General features: G+C 40.7%; 1 protein-coding gene across 1 annotated transcript; it reads left to right on the forward strand.

Annotated features, from left to right (window-relative positions):
- The first annotated feature begins 1,255 nt into the window (after positions 1–1,255).
- LOC125311013 (sodium/potassium-transporting ATPase subunit alpha-1) lies at positions 1,256–17,401 on the forward strand. The gene is made up of 22 exons (XM_048268816.1): positions 1,256–2,547; positions 2,715–2,825; positions 3,935–3,994; positions 6,093–6,296; positions 6,440–6,553; positions 6,646–6,780; positions 6,867–6,984; positions 7,103–7,371; positions 7,581–7,889; positions 8,143–8,277; positions 8,361–8,553; positions 8,667–8,842; positions 8,934–9,070; positions 9,187–9,337; positions 9,439–9,607; positions 9,699–9,853; positions 10,677–10,800; positions 10,922–11,067; positions 11,189–11,319; positions 12,332–12,433; positions 16,968–17,059; positions 17,256–17,401. Exons 1-22 carry the CDS (start codon positions 2,536–2,538, stop codon positions 17,282–17,284), a joined length of 3,072 nt encoding a protein of 1,023 aa, XP_048124773.1. The 5' UTR covers positions 1,256–2,535; the 3' UTR covers positions 17,285–17,401.
- Positions 17,402–17,567: the final 166 nt, after the last annotated feature.

Here is a 17,567-nt window from a genome sequence, read left to right on the forward strand (position 1 = left end):
GTCATGCTTGCTATTGTATATTGATTCACAGTAGTGCCAAAGTCTATTAATGAACATTTCATTGTGATTTACTCATTTTTTATAAAAGCATTTCTCTAGTCTCATTCATATTTATTAGACAATCTGTATAAATTACCAAAGAACACAAAACAACAATGACACCAACATAAAATAAATAAATAACATAGTAAGAACTAAATAGCATAGCCGCAAGCAGTGATCACTAGTTGTACATGTACTTTTACTTGTATATACTTACTTCAGGAGTTTCAAGACTGGCTTACTCCAACATACTAGCAACTAGCATCACCAGAGTCATCGACCTTGATGTGTCCTTTGGAAGCCATAAACTCCTTTACGACTCATTAAGTTATTACAAAAATGGGTGGAGAAAGGTCTGACCTTGAATTTGGCGTGTTTTCAAAACATTACTTCCACCAGTACATTAATGTCTTTGTGACTGTAATACAACCCAGAGTAATGAGTATGTGCTGACAGCTAGTGAATTCCTGAACTTTCAAAGGTTCCACGTTGCACAAGGATACACGTTGGCCGAAGATGTAAAGTACAACTATTCCTTAGCAAGCATCCCCCAGGGATTTTTTTTACCACGGCAGCCAATGACTCTGGACAGGCCCCCAAACCTCTGGTCCATGTAAGAGGACAGCAACTTTCAATACACCTGATCGGTGGAATATCCAGTGGCATAGAGGATTCTAGGCCAGATATCTATTTTATGCCATTTAAAATGGTTGTATGGAACTCAGTTAAAGAGAGGCAAAAGGGGTCTGGAAAGGCTTGCCTTTTCCAGAGTAGAAATGGCTAGTTGGTAGAGTTTGGAAAAGGGCTGTCTAATCAGCAAGGGCGTCAAGGAACACATAGTTTGCAGTTACAAGTGAAGTCCTGTGACCAACATGATATATAAATGTGAGTATAGGCCAAGTCCACATGTACATGAATGTTTTTTAAACCAGGGATGTCGTTCCTTTGTTCTTAAAAAGTCCAGTTCACAGAATCCATTAGCAAGGTTAAAAACAGCACAATTGCAGTCACTGTGACTGCACAAAACATCCTCATAGGGGATAATGACACATACTCTGACGTCAACAACAGAAGATTGTGGTGTACACTCTGATGTTACAAGCCAAATATCAAATGTCTTCCTAGTTTAAACCTCAACACTGAGTTTCTCAACACCTTCACACTGGAAAGAATTTGGCAAAATGTCAATTATTAGTGACCTAAATCATTACAGAAATATATAAAGTTATGATGTTGAAAAATATGGATGTATGTGTGGACTAGGCCTTAATTCTTTTTGGCTCATCTTCACTCATATTATTTTCAAATATGCCTGGTTAGCATCCAATTATCCTGTGGGACATTTACATAAAACTGACAAAAGTTGTGCTGCTGATGTTTCTTTGTGTGTTGAAACCTTAAACATGTTTAAGATCACTGAGGTAGGAAACATTCAAAATAACATCTCTTTTTGTGAGCCTATTTCTTCCAGAGACAATTAAGCTAAATGTTACAGTAATGATTTTTGACCCATATGTCTCATACCCATATTTCTTATTTAGATTTAGAAATAGCCTCCCTCTTGTCTCAGCCTGAGTTCAACTAAAGTTCAACTAAAGATGCTCTTTTGTTATTCTTCTGCTTATGTTTATCCCTAAGGGGGTTTAGGAGAAACAGATCAGAATTCAATAATCTCTAAATAAGACCTGATTTATTTCTCTCAGACAAAGACAAGACTGTTGAAAGCAGAAATATTTTCATCTGGGATATCATGTTGTGTTGTATCTGTGTTGTTGGTAGGCTAAATATAAAAGCAAAGGTAGCACAAATATGTCTCTTTCTCTCTCTTTCTCTCTCTCTCTCTCTCTCACACACACACACACACACACACACACACACACGCACACACACACACAGACACATCCACACTTCATAAGCCTATATCCCACGTGTGGTATGTTAAAAAATATTGTTGATGTCACCTCTATGGAAACAAAGGGCTTATTTATTTCACTAAAACATTGTCCACTAATACGGTATGTTACATTATATAGGTGAAGCTATGCCTATACTTTCCTGTACAGGTGTGGCTTGGACTAATCACAATAATCACTTAAAAAAAGTTTTATCACACAACACAATGCCTCTGTTGCCACAAGTTCTGGGGAGCATGCAACTGACACGCTGACTGAAGGAATGTTTACCAGAAAAGGTCAAATACTCACTAATCCAGATTTTTTTCAGTGAAATATACATTTGAGTGAAATAAATCATTTGCATAGAACTCTTGTTGTTTTTCCAATTTAAGCAACCTATAATCCAAAAAAATAACACAGTCATAATTCTGATGCCACAACCCACCTCCTTGCTCCATGCTCCTCCCAAAATGTGGCACCATTGCACAGGTCAGGGTATATAAATTACAGAGAACAAGGCTCCTCAACCCAGAGGGACCTGATTAGGGAAAGCAGCCTTTTACCCGTAAAGTCCAGACATAAGACAGAGCCTACAAAAATGGGCCTGGGTGTAAGTGACTTCTTTATTTTCTTTATTTACATTTTGGTATGTTGTTAAAAGGCACAATTTTGCACTGTACAACAATTTTGTTTGTGCATGTTGTACTTTTGGGGGTTATTTATTTTCTTTGAGGACTGGCACTATACATCTTATCATCTTTGCTGTGTTTGACACAGAAAGGTAATGACAAGTACAAGCTGGCAGCCACCTCTGAAGATGGAGGAAAGGAGAAGAAGAAGAAGAAAAAGGAAACCGATATGGAGGACCTAAAAAAAGAGGTTGACCTGGTAAGTTGCTGAATCCTAAAACCTAACATTTATTCTTCCTCAGTCTTAGGATAACACTTAGTGTTGTCCAGTCCTTTAACCTTGATAAACACATTGTGGCAACCTATCCCAGAAGGCCGGGGCAGAAATACATTTGGTTTAAATGGCAGGGTCTCTCATATGCAAGCACTGCATACACAAAGCACACATCAAATATATACACATACAGTAGGTGGGGATAAATTAGGACATTGAAAAGATCACACACACACACACACACACGAAATAGTAGCAGGTGGTTACAGGACAAGCAAATTAAGGTATAATCATATTATTTCCAAATACCAATACCACCAAGTGCCACTGCCAAAGCATGAGTCGAAATAGTTACATCATTCACATCAGTACCACACTCACAGCCACCAGGATATATGGAACCAAATACCATCCCAAGGATGATGGAATGACAATCTGTCATGGTTGCCCAAGCATCCCCACAGGCAGAGGCCACGGAATGGTGGAAAGAGGACGGAAACCAACCCGACAAAGTCCCCGAGGTCTTGGCAGGACCAGCAGGACCTGTCTCTCCCAGCACCATCTTTGGCCTGGCAACCGGCATGACCTCATAGCACATTGGAGAGCAGGAGGACATCACGGCCCCATCAGGACCAACTCCCATCTGAGACAATAATTTCTAAATAAGATACCACTTTCCCACCAATGTTTACCACCAGCCCAGAGAGAACACACAGCTGGACACACAGATCTCTAGTTCAATGGCAGGGTCCTGAATCCCATACATGTCATTCACAATCTTGTGAGTGGCATCTATTAGCTTTAGAACAGATACAGAAACACTGAAATCTGATGGACATCTCGTGCTGACATAACACACAGGACTGGTAGACAGATACACAAACATGTGGGGCTCATCAAGGCATTACCAACATCAGACAAGGATGACAAAATAACGGGCACTCATATTAGCAAAGGGCACAGCAGGTAAAGCAAGGTAAGGTAAATCCAGAATGATAACACCCCCAAATGGCACATCCAAAGCATTATAACGGAAACTGTAAACATGATATAGAGAAGTCTAGTGTTAAATCTACCACTCTTCTCCCCGACAGGATGACCACAAACTGACCTTAGATGAGCTTCACCGCAAATATGGAACAGACCTGACCAGGGTGAGTGAAAAAATATGGTTTGAGGGAAAAACTGCAGCCAAGCCTGGGGGATATTCTCACAATCTGCTCAGAGGTATCAGTGCAACTGTAACCAATATATTTCAAAATGCTCAGCAAGCAATGTGACACCACTGTGTCCTGAAATGCACTTCAAGTGTTTTCATTGAGTGAAGCCTTCACTGTTCGAAACTCCAAATTCAGTGCAACAGGCTAATATTATGCACATCCATTCATAGCTGGGAACATCCAAGATTTTAATAAGATGACATGTATATTCCCCCAGAGAAAGGCTAAGTTGAATGTTAGAAGTTGATTAAAATAGTCTATTGACAGAGTCAGTAGAATTAGAAATAATTCAATAATTTAATAAATCGTTCCATCTCTTCAATTTCCTTATTATGCAGTTTTATGTATCACATTGTATATTTTATGGTAGCCTATTATTTCTAATATGATCATATTGCATTGTACAACATGCATGTATTTTGGTGTTGCTATTCAAGTTGATGTAGTCATCCTTTTTAGAGGGGAAATTCATAATCATACTTTTGCACCTCCGTTCTAATGTTACGTCACCGTTTGTTTACAACTAGAGTGGTAGGCAAGAATGGTAGGCAAGGCACTGCAGAGTGGTAGGGAAGCCTAGAACTAGATAGTCGGGTTGCATAGGCTACACATAGTTAGCTTCAACGGGATGTCGACCACTTGTGTAGGCCCTAACAGTTGGTTTTACAATAAGAAGCAAAAAGGCGACGAACGACCGTTTAGCCTACCTATCCTCATGGTTGTGGAGGATGATCGTTAGCAGCTGTGAAGTCTTTTATTCTCAAGATGGCCTAATGTAGCCTAGGCTACTGTCTACGAAGACGTAGGCTAAAATACAACTATCTACAGTCATCCAAAAATGAATTGCAAGAGATAGGCTATGAAGGGGAAAAATGCAGCATTTTAAACATGGCAAGAATATTTTTACCGGAACAGTTTTGTCTCGTGAAATTCGTGCTTGTGGACATCAATCACCTATCTCCTGTCCTTCTATTTCAATTTATCATGAGTGTCATTTGATTATATAATCACAACAAATGCTAATAAATGAAAACAGAATAGGCTTATGTGCTATAGCCTACAGGTCAGTTAGGCTGACTCCCGTATGTAAAAATAAACTGATTTGATCCTATGAATTGTTTAGCGATCACACACACACGGCAACCTCAAACACCACTGTTAGGCTACTGCTTGTAAGAATAGCAGTTTATGAATTATCTTTACCCGTTTAATCAAGTCCACATGACCAAAATAACAGCATATTTAAAGGCTGAGCTAGCATAACAGCCTAATATAGCAATCGATAACTAATCAAAAGTCTCATACAATTAATTAACTTTATCACTCACATTCTGAGTTTTTCTGTGTGGTTATATATCCATGCAGATCGTCTTTGGATAAGCTATCGCTGTTATGTTATAGCAGCTAATATGTTGAAGGATTCATGACTTTAACGCCATTAATGTTACATGATGCTGACTGACGCTGGCTATAACTGTAGGCTACCGTTTAACGTCTGCTGAGTCTACATGTCTACCAAAACCTGCTGTTCAGTTGAAGAATGATCAAAAATTGTTTGATTTTGTGTCAACTTTCAGAGGGAAGATGTTCCTTTCTGGCCAAATTTCACAGCTTCTAAGAAAGTCTATCGTCTTCGTGTAAACCGAGTTTTGAACAGAGAAAAAAAGTTAGGCTACCATTAGGCTACATGCAGGTTCTCCCATAACGTTATCGATACAGATCAATGCACCAAATCAGGGCGATTTTAGCGAAATAACGTTCCTGTGACAGGCTATCAAATATTGAACAATGGGATAACGTTTCATCATCACCTTTATTGATGCCTGAAATGTTGACATTGCTGAAATACAGAGATGTAGCCTACTGAGAGGCAGCTGCAAACAACGATGTTGATGGGTTCAACTTGTCCCTTGCCTACCAGGTGGATGTCAACAAAGCTGAACCTAGAATATGTCACATGAAAAACGTTAATTGTGGGTCAAATGTGTTCTCTGAACTGTGTGTGAATAATGCTGTATCATTATGTTACCAGGGTCTGTCCTCCTCTCGTGTAAAAGAGATCCTTGCTCGTGATGGTCCCAATTCTCTGACCCCACCACCCACCACCCCAGAATGGGTGAAGTTCTGCAAGCAGCTCTTTGGTGGGTTCTCCACTCTGCTGTGGATTGGAGCCATCCTCTGCTTCCTGGCTTACAGTATTCAGGCTGCCTCAGAAGAAGAACCAGCAAATGATAATGTAAGGATTTTGACCTGCATACAAGGAAAATCATGCATGAGTGCAAATACTGTAATATCAAATTCTTTATGCCAATGACTTTTATCATTATTAAGACCACTGACTTAAGTGTTCATGGCCAACTTTCCACATTCTCCACATAGCTGTACTTGGGCGTTGTGCTATCTGCTGTCGTCATCATCACTGGCTGTTTCTCCTACTATCAAGAAGCCAAGAGTTCAAAGATTATGGAGTCCTTTAAGAACCTGGTTCCCCAGGTACATATAAATTGCTTTTAGACAAATTCTCACTCCTTTCGTGCATACACCCCAACTGTCTGTGATGTTAATTTGTTGTCCACTGAACACAGCAAGCTCTGGTTGTGCGTGACGGAGAGAAAAAGAGCATCGATGCTGTGGAGGTGGTGGCTGGAGATCTGGTGGAGGTGAAAGGTGGAGACAGAATCCCTGCTGACCTGCGTATCATCTCGGCTCATGGCTGCAAGGTGCTTTTTGACTTGACTAAATCTCTTTAAATAATACAGACAATATGGTTTTGTCTCCTGTGCTCAATCTCTCTCTGCTTGGTCAGGTGGACAACTCCTCCCTTACAGGAGAATCTGAGCCTCAGACACGTTCCCCTGACTTCTCAAATGACAACCCTCTGGAGACCAGGAACATTGCTTTCTTCTCCACCAACTGTGTTGAAGGTACACACGTATTAAACCCCATGCACAACATTAATCTTGCATTATTTAAGCCTGAAAGTCACCTGAACGTGTGCTGTTTAATCCCAGTGTTTTGTATTGTATCTGACTATTTTCCCAGGCGCTGCCAGAGGAATTGTGATCAACACCGGTGACCGTACTGTCATGGGTCGGATTGCAACTCTTGCCTCCAGTCTGGAAGGAGGGAAAACTCCTATTGCCATTGAGATCGAGCATTTCATCCACATCATCACCGGCGTGGCCGTTTTCCTGGGTGTGTCCTTTTTCATCCTCTCTCTCATCCTCGGATATGGCTGGTTGGAGGCCGTCATCTTCCTCATCGGTATCATTGTCGCTAACGTACCAGAGGGACTACTGGCTACTGTCACTGTGAGTATATCAGTGTCACAATGCAAGACGTGACATTGGACAGCCTTGTTTGCTTCAGGGTTCTTGAGACTATTTCAGTGTTCACTAGTTACTTAAAATGTCTCGGAGTGTGTCAAGTAAACCCTTGAAACTTTTACATGAAAACATGAAGATCTGGATCTGTCCTCTAAAATGATTTGATCTCATGACCTGTTTCATGTCATTGAAAGGTGTGTCTGACCCTGACTGCCAAGCGCATGGCCAAGAAGAACTGCCTGGTGAAGAACCTGGAAGCTGTGGAGACTCTGGGCTCTACCTCCACCATCTGCTCTGACAAGACCGGAACTCTGACCCAGAACCGCATGACGGTGGCCCACATGTGGTTTGACAACCAGATCCATGAAGCCGACACCACGGAGAACCAGACTGGAACCTCTTTTGACCGCTCATCAGCAACCTGGAACTCCCTGGCACGCGTGGCTGGTCTGTGCAACCGTGCTGTCTTCCTGGCAGATCAGAAGGATGTCCCCATCCTCAAGGTATGCAGAACTATTTACATAACATTTGCTATTTTCGACATGTCACTACTTCAAAACAACAATTTACAAAATGTAATGATTCATTTTTTTATGAAAGATCCAAAACATTTTATTTTTTGAGGGGGCTGAAATACAAAAACACTATTTAGGCCATGGTTGGACTCAGTCTGTTGGCCTAGAAAATAACTATCTATCTATCTAAAAACTAAATTCAATATGAAAGTCATTAAGTAATTCCCTCCATTATCTGTAGCGAGACACAGCTGGAGATGCATCTGAGTCTGCCCTGCTTAAATGCATTGAGCTGTGCTGTGGCTCAGTGACTGAGATGCGTGACAAATACCACAAGATCGCCGAGATCCCCTTCAACTCCACCAACAAATACCAGGTAAGAATACCAAACTTCTCGCCCGCTACTACTGGCTGAATACTAAATGCTACTTGCTAACACCTAACTGTTTTACTGAAAAGCTCTCCATCCACAAAAACGCTACCCTTGGAGAGACAAAGCACCTGTTGGTGATGAAGGGAGCCCCAGAGAGGATCCTGGACCGCTGCTCATCCATCATGATCCAGGGCAAAGAACAGCCCCTGGATGACGAGATGAAGGAATCATTCCAAAGTGCCTATGTTGAACTTGGAGGTCTAGGAGAAAGAGTGCTCGGTAAGGAGTCACTTGAGCTTAGAAAAATCTTTCCAAACTAAATTTTCAAAAAATGGAACATTTGAAAACCATTACATGATTTCATGACTTTTTTCATGATTAATTGCGGTCAGGTTTCTGCCATTTCAACATGCCTGATGACCAATTCCCTGAGGGCTTTAAGTTCGATTCTGAGGAGGTGAACTTCCCTACTGAGAAGCTGTGTTTTGTCGGCCTCATGTCCATGATTGACCCACCTCGTGCTGCTGTGCCTGATGCTGTGGGCAAATGCAGGAGTGCTGGCATCAAGGTAGAGTGATGTTTACCAAATTTGGCCCATACTTGTTGCCCCTTTGACTGTCATAATTAAGTAGTTTGGGTGGTTTTGTTTTCCATTGTAGGTCATCATGGTGACTGGTGACCATCCTATCACTGCAAAGGCCATTGCCAAGGGGGTAGGTATCATCTCTGAAGGAAATGAGACTGTGGAGGATATTGCCACTCGCTTGAACATCCCTGTTGATGAGGTCAACCCAAGGTACAGTGGGATTTATATTTTACCTTTCTTGCCTTTAGCCTATAACAAAATTTTAAATAATTCTTCAACCTAAATCCCATTGAAAGTTTCAGACTCTTCACTCTTCATATTCACAGAGATGCCAAGGCATGTGTCGTCCATGGGAATGATCTGAAGGAAATTACATCTGAGCATCTGGATGAAATACTGAAGCACCACACTGAGATTGTCTTTGCCAGAACCTCTCCACAGCAGAAACTCATCATTGTAGAGGGCTGTCAGCGACAGGTAATGTAAGCTTCATCTTCACTAAATTCTTACAAAGGGCATATGGGTTTCCCTTACGAAATTGGCCGTTATGAGATTAATACTGTTCTTTTGCTCTACAGGGTGCCATTGTGGCTGTAACAGGTGATGGCGTCAATGACTCTCCTGCTCTGAAGAAGGCTGACATTGGTGTTGCTATGGGTATCGCCGGATCTGACGTCTCTAAGCAGGCTGCTGACATGATCCTTCTAGATGATAACTTCGCCTCCATCGTTACAGGAGTTGAAGAAGGTATATTGTACTCCTTAAAGGCAAATACAAATAATTCATCACCATGCTTGGATCTTTCTGACCACTGGGTTTGTTCTTGGATCTTCTTCAGGTCGTCTGATCTTTGACAACTTGAAGAAGTCCATCGCCTACACTCTGACCAGTAACATCCCAGAGATTTCACCTTTCCTCCTCTTCATCCTCGCCAACATCCCACTGCCTCTGGGCACAGTCACCATCCTCTGTATTGACCTGGGCACTGACATGGTAGAGATATTTATTTCCCTCCACATAGAGTGTCATAAGAGTTGCCAATTCGCAGTTGCAGGCTTCAGAATTGACCCCTTCATGGTCACAGAAAAGATGTGCATATATCGGGTTCAGAAAGCTTTCCATACCATTGAATTTTGTGTGTGTGAATTGACTGAAATGTCAAGGAAACATCAAGAAAAATGCTTACTCTTACTACTTTTTTGCATGTATACATGCTGGGCTTGTCAACCAGATAGCCGTATATGTCGGGCCAATGAATCTCTGGCCAAGTCTTGCTAACGTCGTCTACCCATTCTGTTATCAAACAGAAGTCACAAAAGTCACAAAACAAATGTAATTGGACTTACTGATTGCTAGTCAGCCAGTTGGTTGACTTTGCTGATTAACTAGCCAGCTGGAAACAAGTGGTGTAACAAAAGTTGTTATGAAAATGTTGGTGCTGTTGTGAGTTGTCTCAACCATTGTTGTCCCTGGTCTGAGCCCCTTTGCATAGTACTCATTCTGACACATTAACATGGGGTCTACGATTCCACATAGAGAATGCATGACTTACAGTCATTTCAAAGCAGAAACAACCCAAAACTGTAAAGGCTGCTTTAAAGAACACTGTTGCTTGTCTGGTCATAATAGAACTTAACAGAGCCAATGTGTGTCCACATGACATGTCTTTTGGCTGCATTGCTGATCGTTTGCTAAATTTGATTATCTTGCATGCAAACCTATCAATTTAAAGGCCTGTATAAGAGTGAAAGACGGGATATGGTTTGTTTATTGAACACTGATGCTTGAGAGTTTGATTACTTGGTTTATATTTCAGGTTCCTGCTATCTCCCTGGCTTACGAAAAAGCTGAAAGCGACATCATGAAAAGGCAGCCAAGAAATGCAAAGACAGACAAGCTGGTGAATGAGAGGCTTATCAGTATTGCCTATGGGCAGATCGGTAAGATCAAAGCCTACTCCAACACCACACTACTGAAACACCATCCCAGGGAACTCAAAAAGAAAAACAAATCACCTATTTGTAAACTCTACTAAATTAAATGGTTGTCTTCTACTCTAAGGTATGATGCAGGCCACAGCAGGATTCTTCACCTACTTCGTAATCCTGGCTGAAAATGGATTCCTGCCTACAGATCTAATAGGTATTCGTGTTAACTGGGATGACAACGACAACAATGATATTGAGGACAGTTACGGTCAGCAGTGGGTAAGTCTTTCCGTGGTCTGTAATGTAACTTGAGAGTGTACTGAATACTGAAGCATATTGAAAATGGCAAGACACAGTATTTTGCTGTTTCGGACCTCTCATTTTCGGCTTCCTCTTGTAGACATACGAACGAAGAAAAATAGTGGAGTTTACATGCCACACAGCTTTCTTCACCAGTATTGTGATTGTGCAGTGGGCTGATCTTATCATCTGCAAAACAAGAAGAAACTCCATCCTTCAGCAAGGAATGACGTAAGTCAACCAAACAGAAGAGGGCTTGAATGCGAGACTGTGGGTATTTGTATAGCTTATATCCCTTTACGGGGATTTAAAGGCGAAATATGCAGGTTTTTTTAGCTTAATTTACCTTAATTTACCTTAACTTAACAGCTTTGGAGTCATTAGAATGGTTATATGACTTTTTTCGGGTTGAATGGTGGCCGTCTCACTTCCCCCTAGCGCCTGTGAGCGGAAAAACCACCCTTGCAACTTTGGGCCGGCAGGCCAACGGCCTCAGTGTCGGGAAGTATAACGAGTGTAACAAATTGCTTTTGCGATTAGCGATGGAGTTTCTCAGACATTCGTCATGACAGAGCCAGCGAAAAGAAGCAAAAAAACAGTGAAGAAATGGCCAATATACTGCATAGTTTCTCTTTAACTACATACAGTGAACATTTTGGACAATTGTATTCACATCAGCATTTGTTTGTTAAAAGAACACACCAACATTTTGGGAAAATTGCTCATTTGTCGTCTCTCCCAGAGTTAGATATAATGATACATACCCTGATGCACCCATCATTACTGCACCCACCAACTAGACTACCATTCGCAAATGTGACAAAGAAACTCCAACATTTTCCTATTTACATGTTGTGACTTTGGTATTGGTTCGAAGAAGAGCGAATAAGCTAATCCATCCTTTTAGGCAAGTCCCTCCACTCAGCGGCCATATTGTAACACTTTCTGGGCACTTATCGGGCATCTATTTCGGCGTGCACAAGACTTCTCGATACCAACCTTGCTCCAGCAGCAAGATTGCAACACATGATTGGCATGATGTATTCACAACACACCACATGATTGACACAATTTATTCACATGTTGATTTTTTTGCAGCGGAAGAGGCTGGATATGTGTAGACAACAAGCTAACCCATGCATGTCTGTAGAGGATTTTTTGAGTGCTGTGTCTCCTCATTAGAAAGTCTCTAGCTAATCTCTGGCATGTTCCTTTAATTCCATTCCCATCCTCTTGTCCACAGAAATAAAATCCTCATCTTTGGCCTGCTTGAGGAGACAGCCTTGGCTGCCTTCCTTTCCTACTGCCCTGGCATGGACGTCGCTCTCAGAATGTACCCACTCAAGTGAGTTCACTGAACACGTTCTTCACATCAACTTTTTGTTATTCATGAATATTTAACTGTAACATAGCCTTGTGAACCAGACTCTTGACTTTGTTACTCTTCGTGCAAAGAGTCTGACCACTCGCCATTGGCAAACGTCTTCTTCCTGGTGGGTGGTAAGTGTGTGTTCGAGAGCCGTTGCAGGGACCTACGCTGAATAAACAAAGCTCTGTTATAGGCCTATAATAAAAAGTAGTTATGTTATGACATAATTTGCCATAGAGAGTTTTGGTATTTTGGAAACTTGGTTGAGCTGTAGTTATCTAGTATAAAAAGGGAATGCTGCGATATCTGTTTGTCTGTTCCTCCCTGAGCAGCAAGTGTGGCTGTCCAGTGCTTTTGAGTTAGTAAATATACCACACATGGCCTCACTGTTTGGTCCTGGGGGGTATTCCATCAACCTCACTAAAGACCTGTCTTATTTCGATAAGTCTTGCTAATTTTAGTGACCGTTCCGGTTAACGTGAATCCCAGCTTAGTAACTATGGGAATTTATTAAGGCTACATAGGCTACATTTGGTAGGCTGTTCAGTGACAGCTTTGCCAGTGGGCTATATCATAGCCCAGGGATGGGCAACTTTGTTGATAGAGAGGGCCACAAAATGTTCTTGTCGCTGTCAGAGGGCCAGATGTTACCGCGCACGTCCACCACTGGGATATCAGGAATCAGGAGTATTAAATATATAGGCCTACAGTATGTCGTTATGGTTTATTAAACCACCAACATGCATTAATTTAATATTTTCTATACTCAAATGTATTTTTAATATTGCTACTATTCACCAATGAACTTGAAATAAACTAAAAAATATTACACATTCACAATAAACCTTTTTTTGCCACTGTAATGAGTAGCCTAATAGTGACTCTTGTAAAAAGACTGTTGTTAGTGTATCTTTACCAGGGTTCCCACTCTAAGTCAAATGTAAAATTCCATAACAAAAATCCTGAATTTCCATGACCAGATATTTAAAAATGGGCATTGAAAAAACAGGTAATTGATTTCAAACCATTAGCATTGTTGTTTTAAATGATTGCTTTCACTATTCTCCAATTTCTGTAGGCAATCAATTTTTTCTCTCGATGTTAAATTTGATGACTTTCGATGAAAATCCTGTAGATGGCGCTTGCCGAATCGAACAGAAATCGTCTAGTATTGTCTTAATTTTACGACATATATCCTCTTTTCGTCAATCTACTGTTTTGGTCTACTGTTCTACCTTGTGCACAAGCAAAGATGAAGCTGACCTAAACCTCGCTTGAATAAACGAGGCCAAGATGCCGCTAACTTGAGTTAATGGAACGGCTTCAGCTCCAAGTGAAAGTCTACGCTAGTTCAAGCCAGGCTATTTCTGTTAAGCGCCGCCTTCATTAGCAAGGTTGATGGAATACCCCCCTGGTGTATAACTACTTTGCATGACTGATGGACTTATATTTTACCAGGAACTACAGAGGCTACAATGGAATTGCATGTCAGATAATCCCCCTTCAGTTTCAGCCAACCAAATGACAGAGTTTCTTTTACTGTTGTCCTGGCTGTCGGAATCGGACCAAATAGCACAAACTCCACATTGGTGGAGACCATTTTGTCATCTCAAAATATTGATGGGGATTAGTCACCATGGTCCCCTTCTTAACCTATACCCATGCTTCCAATGTAAAACCGTCAGCTTGCTAACGGTTCGAATTTCAAATGATAACATTAAGGAATGACTTATGTTTAATTGATGTTATGACATGTAAAGTTAAGCTTGCCAAACCTAGCCACAGGCAGTTCAACTGTGACTTTGTTTGTGACACTGTTAGTAAACTGAAAAGAGCTAAACATAGAAATGTAATGGTCACCTAAATCCCACATACACACGGATAACTCTCACACCAACCTTATTTTTTATCGTTTATACATGTTTGGTCAAAGAAGAATGAACCCTTTTCGTTCCCCATGTTTAGGTAGCCCCATAGGTTTCTATTCAATCTAAGCAGTCTGCTTTCCTCATACTGGTGTAACGTAATCACTCTCAGCCACGCCCTCTATTCGCTGGTTAGTTGGTGGCTCTTGATTGGTTTTCTACACCAGAAACTATTAAAAGCACATCTTATCACTCGTTAGCTGCTGTCAGACAAGGTGGGGCAGTAACATAAATAATAGACTATATTATTGATTAGGCTGGACTGGTCTGTGTCCCCACCAAAGCTGAGACCAAACCTACGCCCTTGATTGGAAGTCATTGTAAGTGTTAGCCACGAGCTAAACTCATCCTCTACACTAGGGTATTGGAAGCAAATTAGGTTGGTAATGTATAAAAGCTAGTCTAATACTGAAGCGAAATGAAATTGACTGTAAGTACGTAGACGGGCTGAGCCAGGCTACTGTACCATGCCTTGAATGAAACATATAAATGTAAATATAAATGTAAATGAGGTTTCTAGGCCAAGTATACTTGCATATACAAGGAATTTGGTCTCTGCATTTATCCCATCTGTGAATTAGTGAACACACAGAGCACACAGTGAACATACAGTGAGGTGACGTACACACTAACCCAGAGCAGTGAGCTGCCTTTCTACAGCGGCACTCGGGGAGCAGTGAGGGGTTAGGTGCCTTGCTCAAGGGCACCTTAGCCGTTCCTACCGGTCAGGGATCGAACCGGAAACCCTTCGGTTTCAAGCCTGAAGCCCTAACCAGTAGGCCACGACTGGTGCAAAGGATACTGTGACGGCAGATGCACTGTGAGGATTTATTATTATTATTATTATTATTATTATTATTATTATTATTATTATTATTATTATTATTATTATATTCATGAATATGTAACTTCATCATACCCTGAATGAAATAACAGTCCCCAGGGGGTTTTGTGACTGTAGATGTAAAATGAGGATTTAGCTCTCTGGGGCTAATGAAGAACCTTGTGCACAGGGATGTCCCTAGTATTGAAAGACAGCCCCCAGGGTTTTAGGTAATGCGTGTGCATCAGAGTGTGCTGAAAAAATGTTATCACACCTTAAAAGGGCTTAGTATTAACAGCAAGTTATCAAACTTTGAATTTAGTCGGTTTCTTCACAGCTAATGAGTAGAAAATGCATCGTTTTGTCACGTAAGGACTCATATAGTTCAGACCTTTTAATGACATTTTGAGTCTGTTAAGAGGCAAAAAAGGCATGTTTAGATTATGCCCCCAGACCTAGTGTTGTAGCTGACTAGGAGTACTGGCCATTAGCTGCAGCTACTCCAGTTTGGTAGCACCGATTTGGGTCGTTTTTTTCCCTATCGACATTACTCTGCGACGTCTAGCGATCAAGATCCATGTAAAAATCGGCCGGATTACTACTTTAAGTGAAGTGAAACCTAATTACAGAACACTGACTTGACTTGCCCAATAATCCTCTCTAAAGCCATCGCTAACTGGAAGTGAAAGTTGCCGAATACCATGGAATTCTAACAGCACATGTACTGAGTGAGACATTATGCACTGCATTCTGTCCGCCCTTCCTTTCCTGTAGCATTTGATCAGTGCTCTAATATCAGTGCTACTATAAGTCATGTATTAGTCCTTTGAGGCCTAGGCTATTTTCAGTGTAGTTTTACTTTTAAGCTCTTGGTCATTGTAAGGGCCATCAATTATTGTTTTCAAGACAGTATAGGCTACCCATATCTGGGAAAGTATGATGTGATCATACTTACATGTATCTTATGTCAGCCTTTATGTCAAGGTAAAATACTTTGTGTCTCATGACTGTTGCATCCATGTCACCTGAAGCATGATGGTAGAAATATCTATTCAAAAGCACAGTTGATCTGTGCTGTGGATATGGAAACCAAGCTCATTATTTTGGACTGCTATTGCATTAAAATATCTGCCCAAAGTTGGATACCATGTAGAAATGTGCTGCAATTTCAAAACTCAGGAATTACTCAGGAATGGCTTACTGTACAGAAGAATGGTGTTTATTCTGATATATGGTTTGCCATGTGTTGAGTGAAGCGTTTGTGAGATATACCACCGAGAGTAATGAGTGGAGATGGATGAAGCGCCGTGTTCCGAATGGATATCTGATGAAATTTAATTAATTTTCTCACAAACCGTTTATCATAGCACCAAGCCACTAATATCATTGGAAAGCCCTGAAGTGTTCATGTGACATCAGTGTGATTTTTGTGAGATAAGTACTCCATGGATGTGAATTTGGACGCATATTATTACTTTTTTTTTGGAGGGGGGGCTTTTCATCATTTTAGGGTGGCTTTAGACTCCAAAATGATGAACACTATGTTTACATTCCTGTTTAGCCTTTTCATGGTAAAATGATCAAGCTAAATATGTGATGAAATCCATGCCTTCTCAATATCCATGCCTTCAACATACCCTAAATGTTTTTAAGATCAATATTATGTCAAAATATTGCCAAGCTAATTTGAACAGAATCCTAAAGCAGATTATTGTGTAGTCATATGAAATGTCTAATGTTATATATTTTCCTGTGTGTTTAGGCCTTCCTGGTGGTTATGTGCATTCCCCTATTCCCTACTCATCTTCCTTTATGATGAGGCCAGAAGATATCTCCTGCGAAAATACCCAGGAGGTAAGATATTCTCAGTTTCAACTTCCAACTGTGTAAATATTCCACCTCCAGTTGTGGAGATTTATTTGAATTTAATTGAAAAGTCAAAATCGTTTTTATTGAAATTATATGGATTTAAAACACAAATGTTGTGTGGTAAATTGGACTTTGTTCATTGTTCTGCTTTGTAACTTTTAACTTTTCTTCTGACCTCTAGGCTGGGTGGAAAAGGAAACCTACTATTAGTGTGCACATCACATCATTTCACATACTCACATGTACGCCTGCTTAATGCAGATGTTGAGATGCCACTGTATACGTTATAAGTTAAAACTTAAAATGAAATAAAAATGTCCAACTGAATCTACTGCATGTGTCCTTTTCTTACCTGATTTTCCCATATTAAGTCAGTAAGATTTAGTGTATTCAGTAATTGTTTTGAAAATGCTTTTAATTGTTATGTGTAAAGGCTTTTGAAATGGGCCATTGCTCTTTGTTGTCAAGCAGTGATGATGGCTTTGGGACAGTG

This window comes from Alosa alosa, chromosome 17 (assembly GCF_017589495.1).
Source record: "Alosa alosa isolate M-15738 ecotype Scorff River chromosome 17, AALO_Geno_1.1, whole genome shotgun sequence".
NCBI lineage: Eukaryota > Metazoa > Chordata > Actinopteri > Clupeiformes > Clupeidae > Alosa > Alosa alosa.

Excerpts from the sequence above, each read along its gene's own strand:
- LOC125311013 (XM_048268816.1), top strand. Across the intron at positions 8,278-8,360 it reads ACTCCACCAACAAATACCAG|CTCTCCATCCACAAAAACGC; the intron begins GTAAGAATACCA and ends TTTACTGAAAAG. Across the intron at positions 9,854-10,676 it reads TTGACCTGGGCACTGACATG|GTTCCTGCTATCTCCCTGGC; the intron begins GTAGAGATATTT and ends TTTATATTTCAG.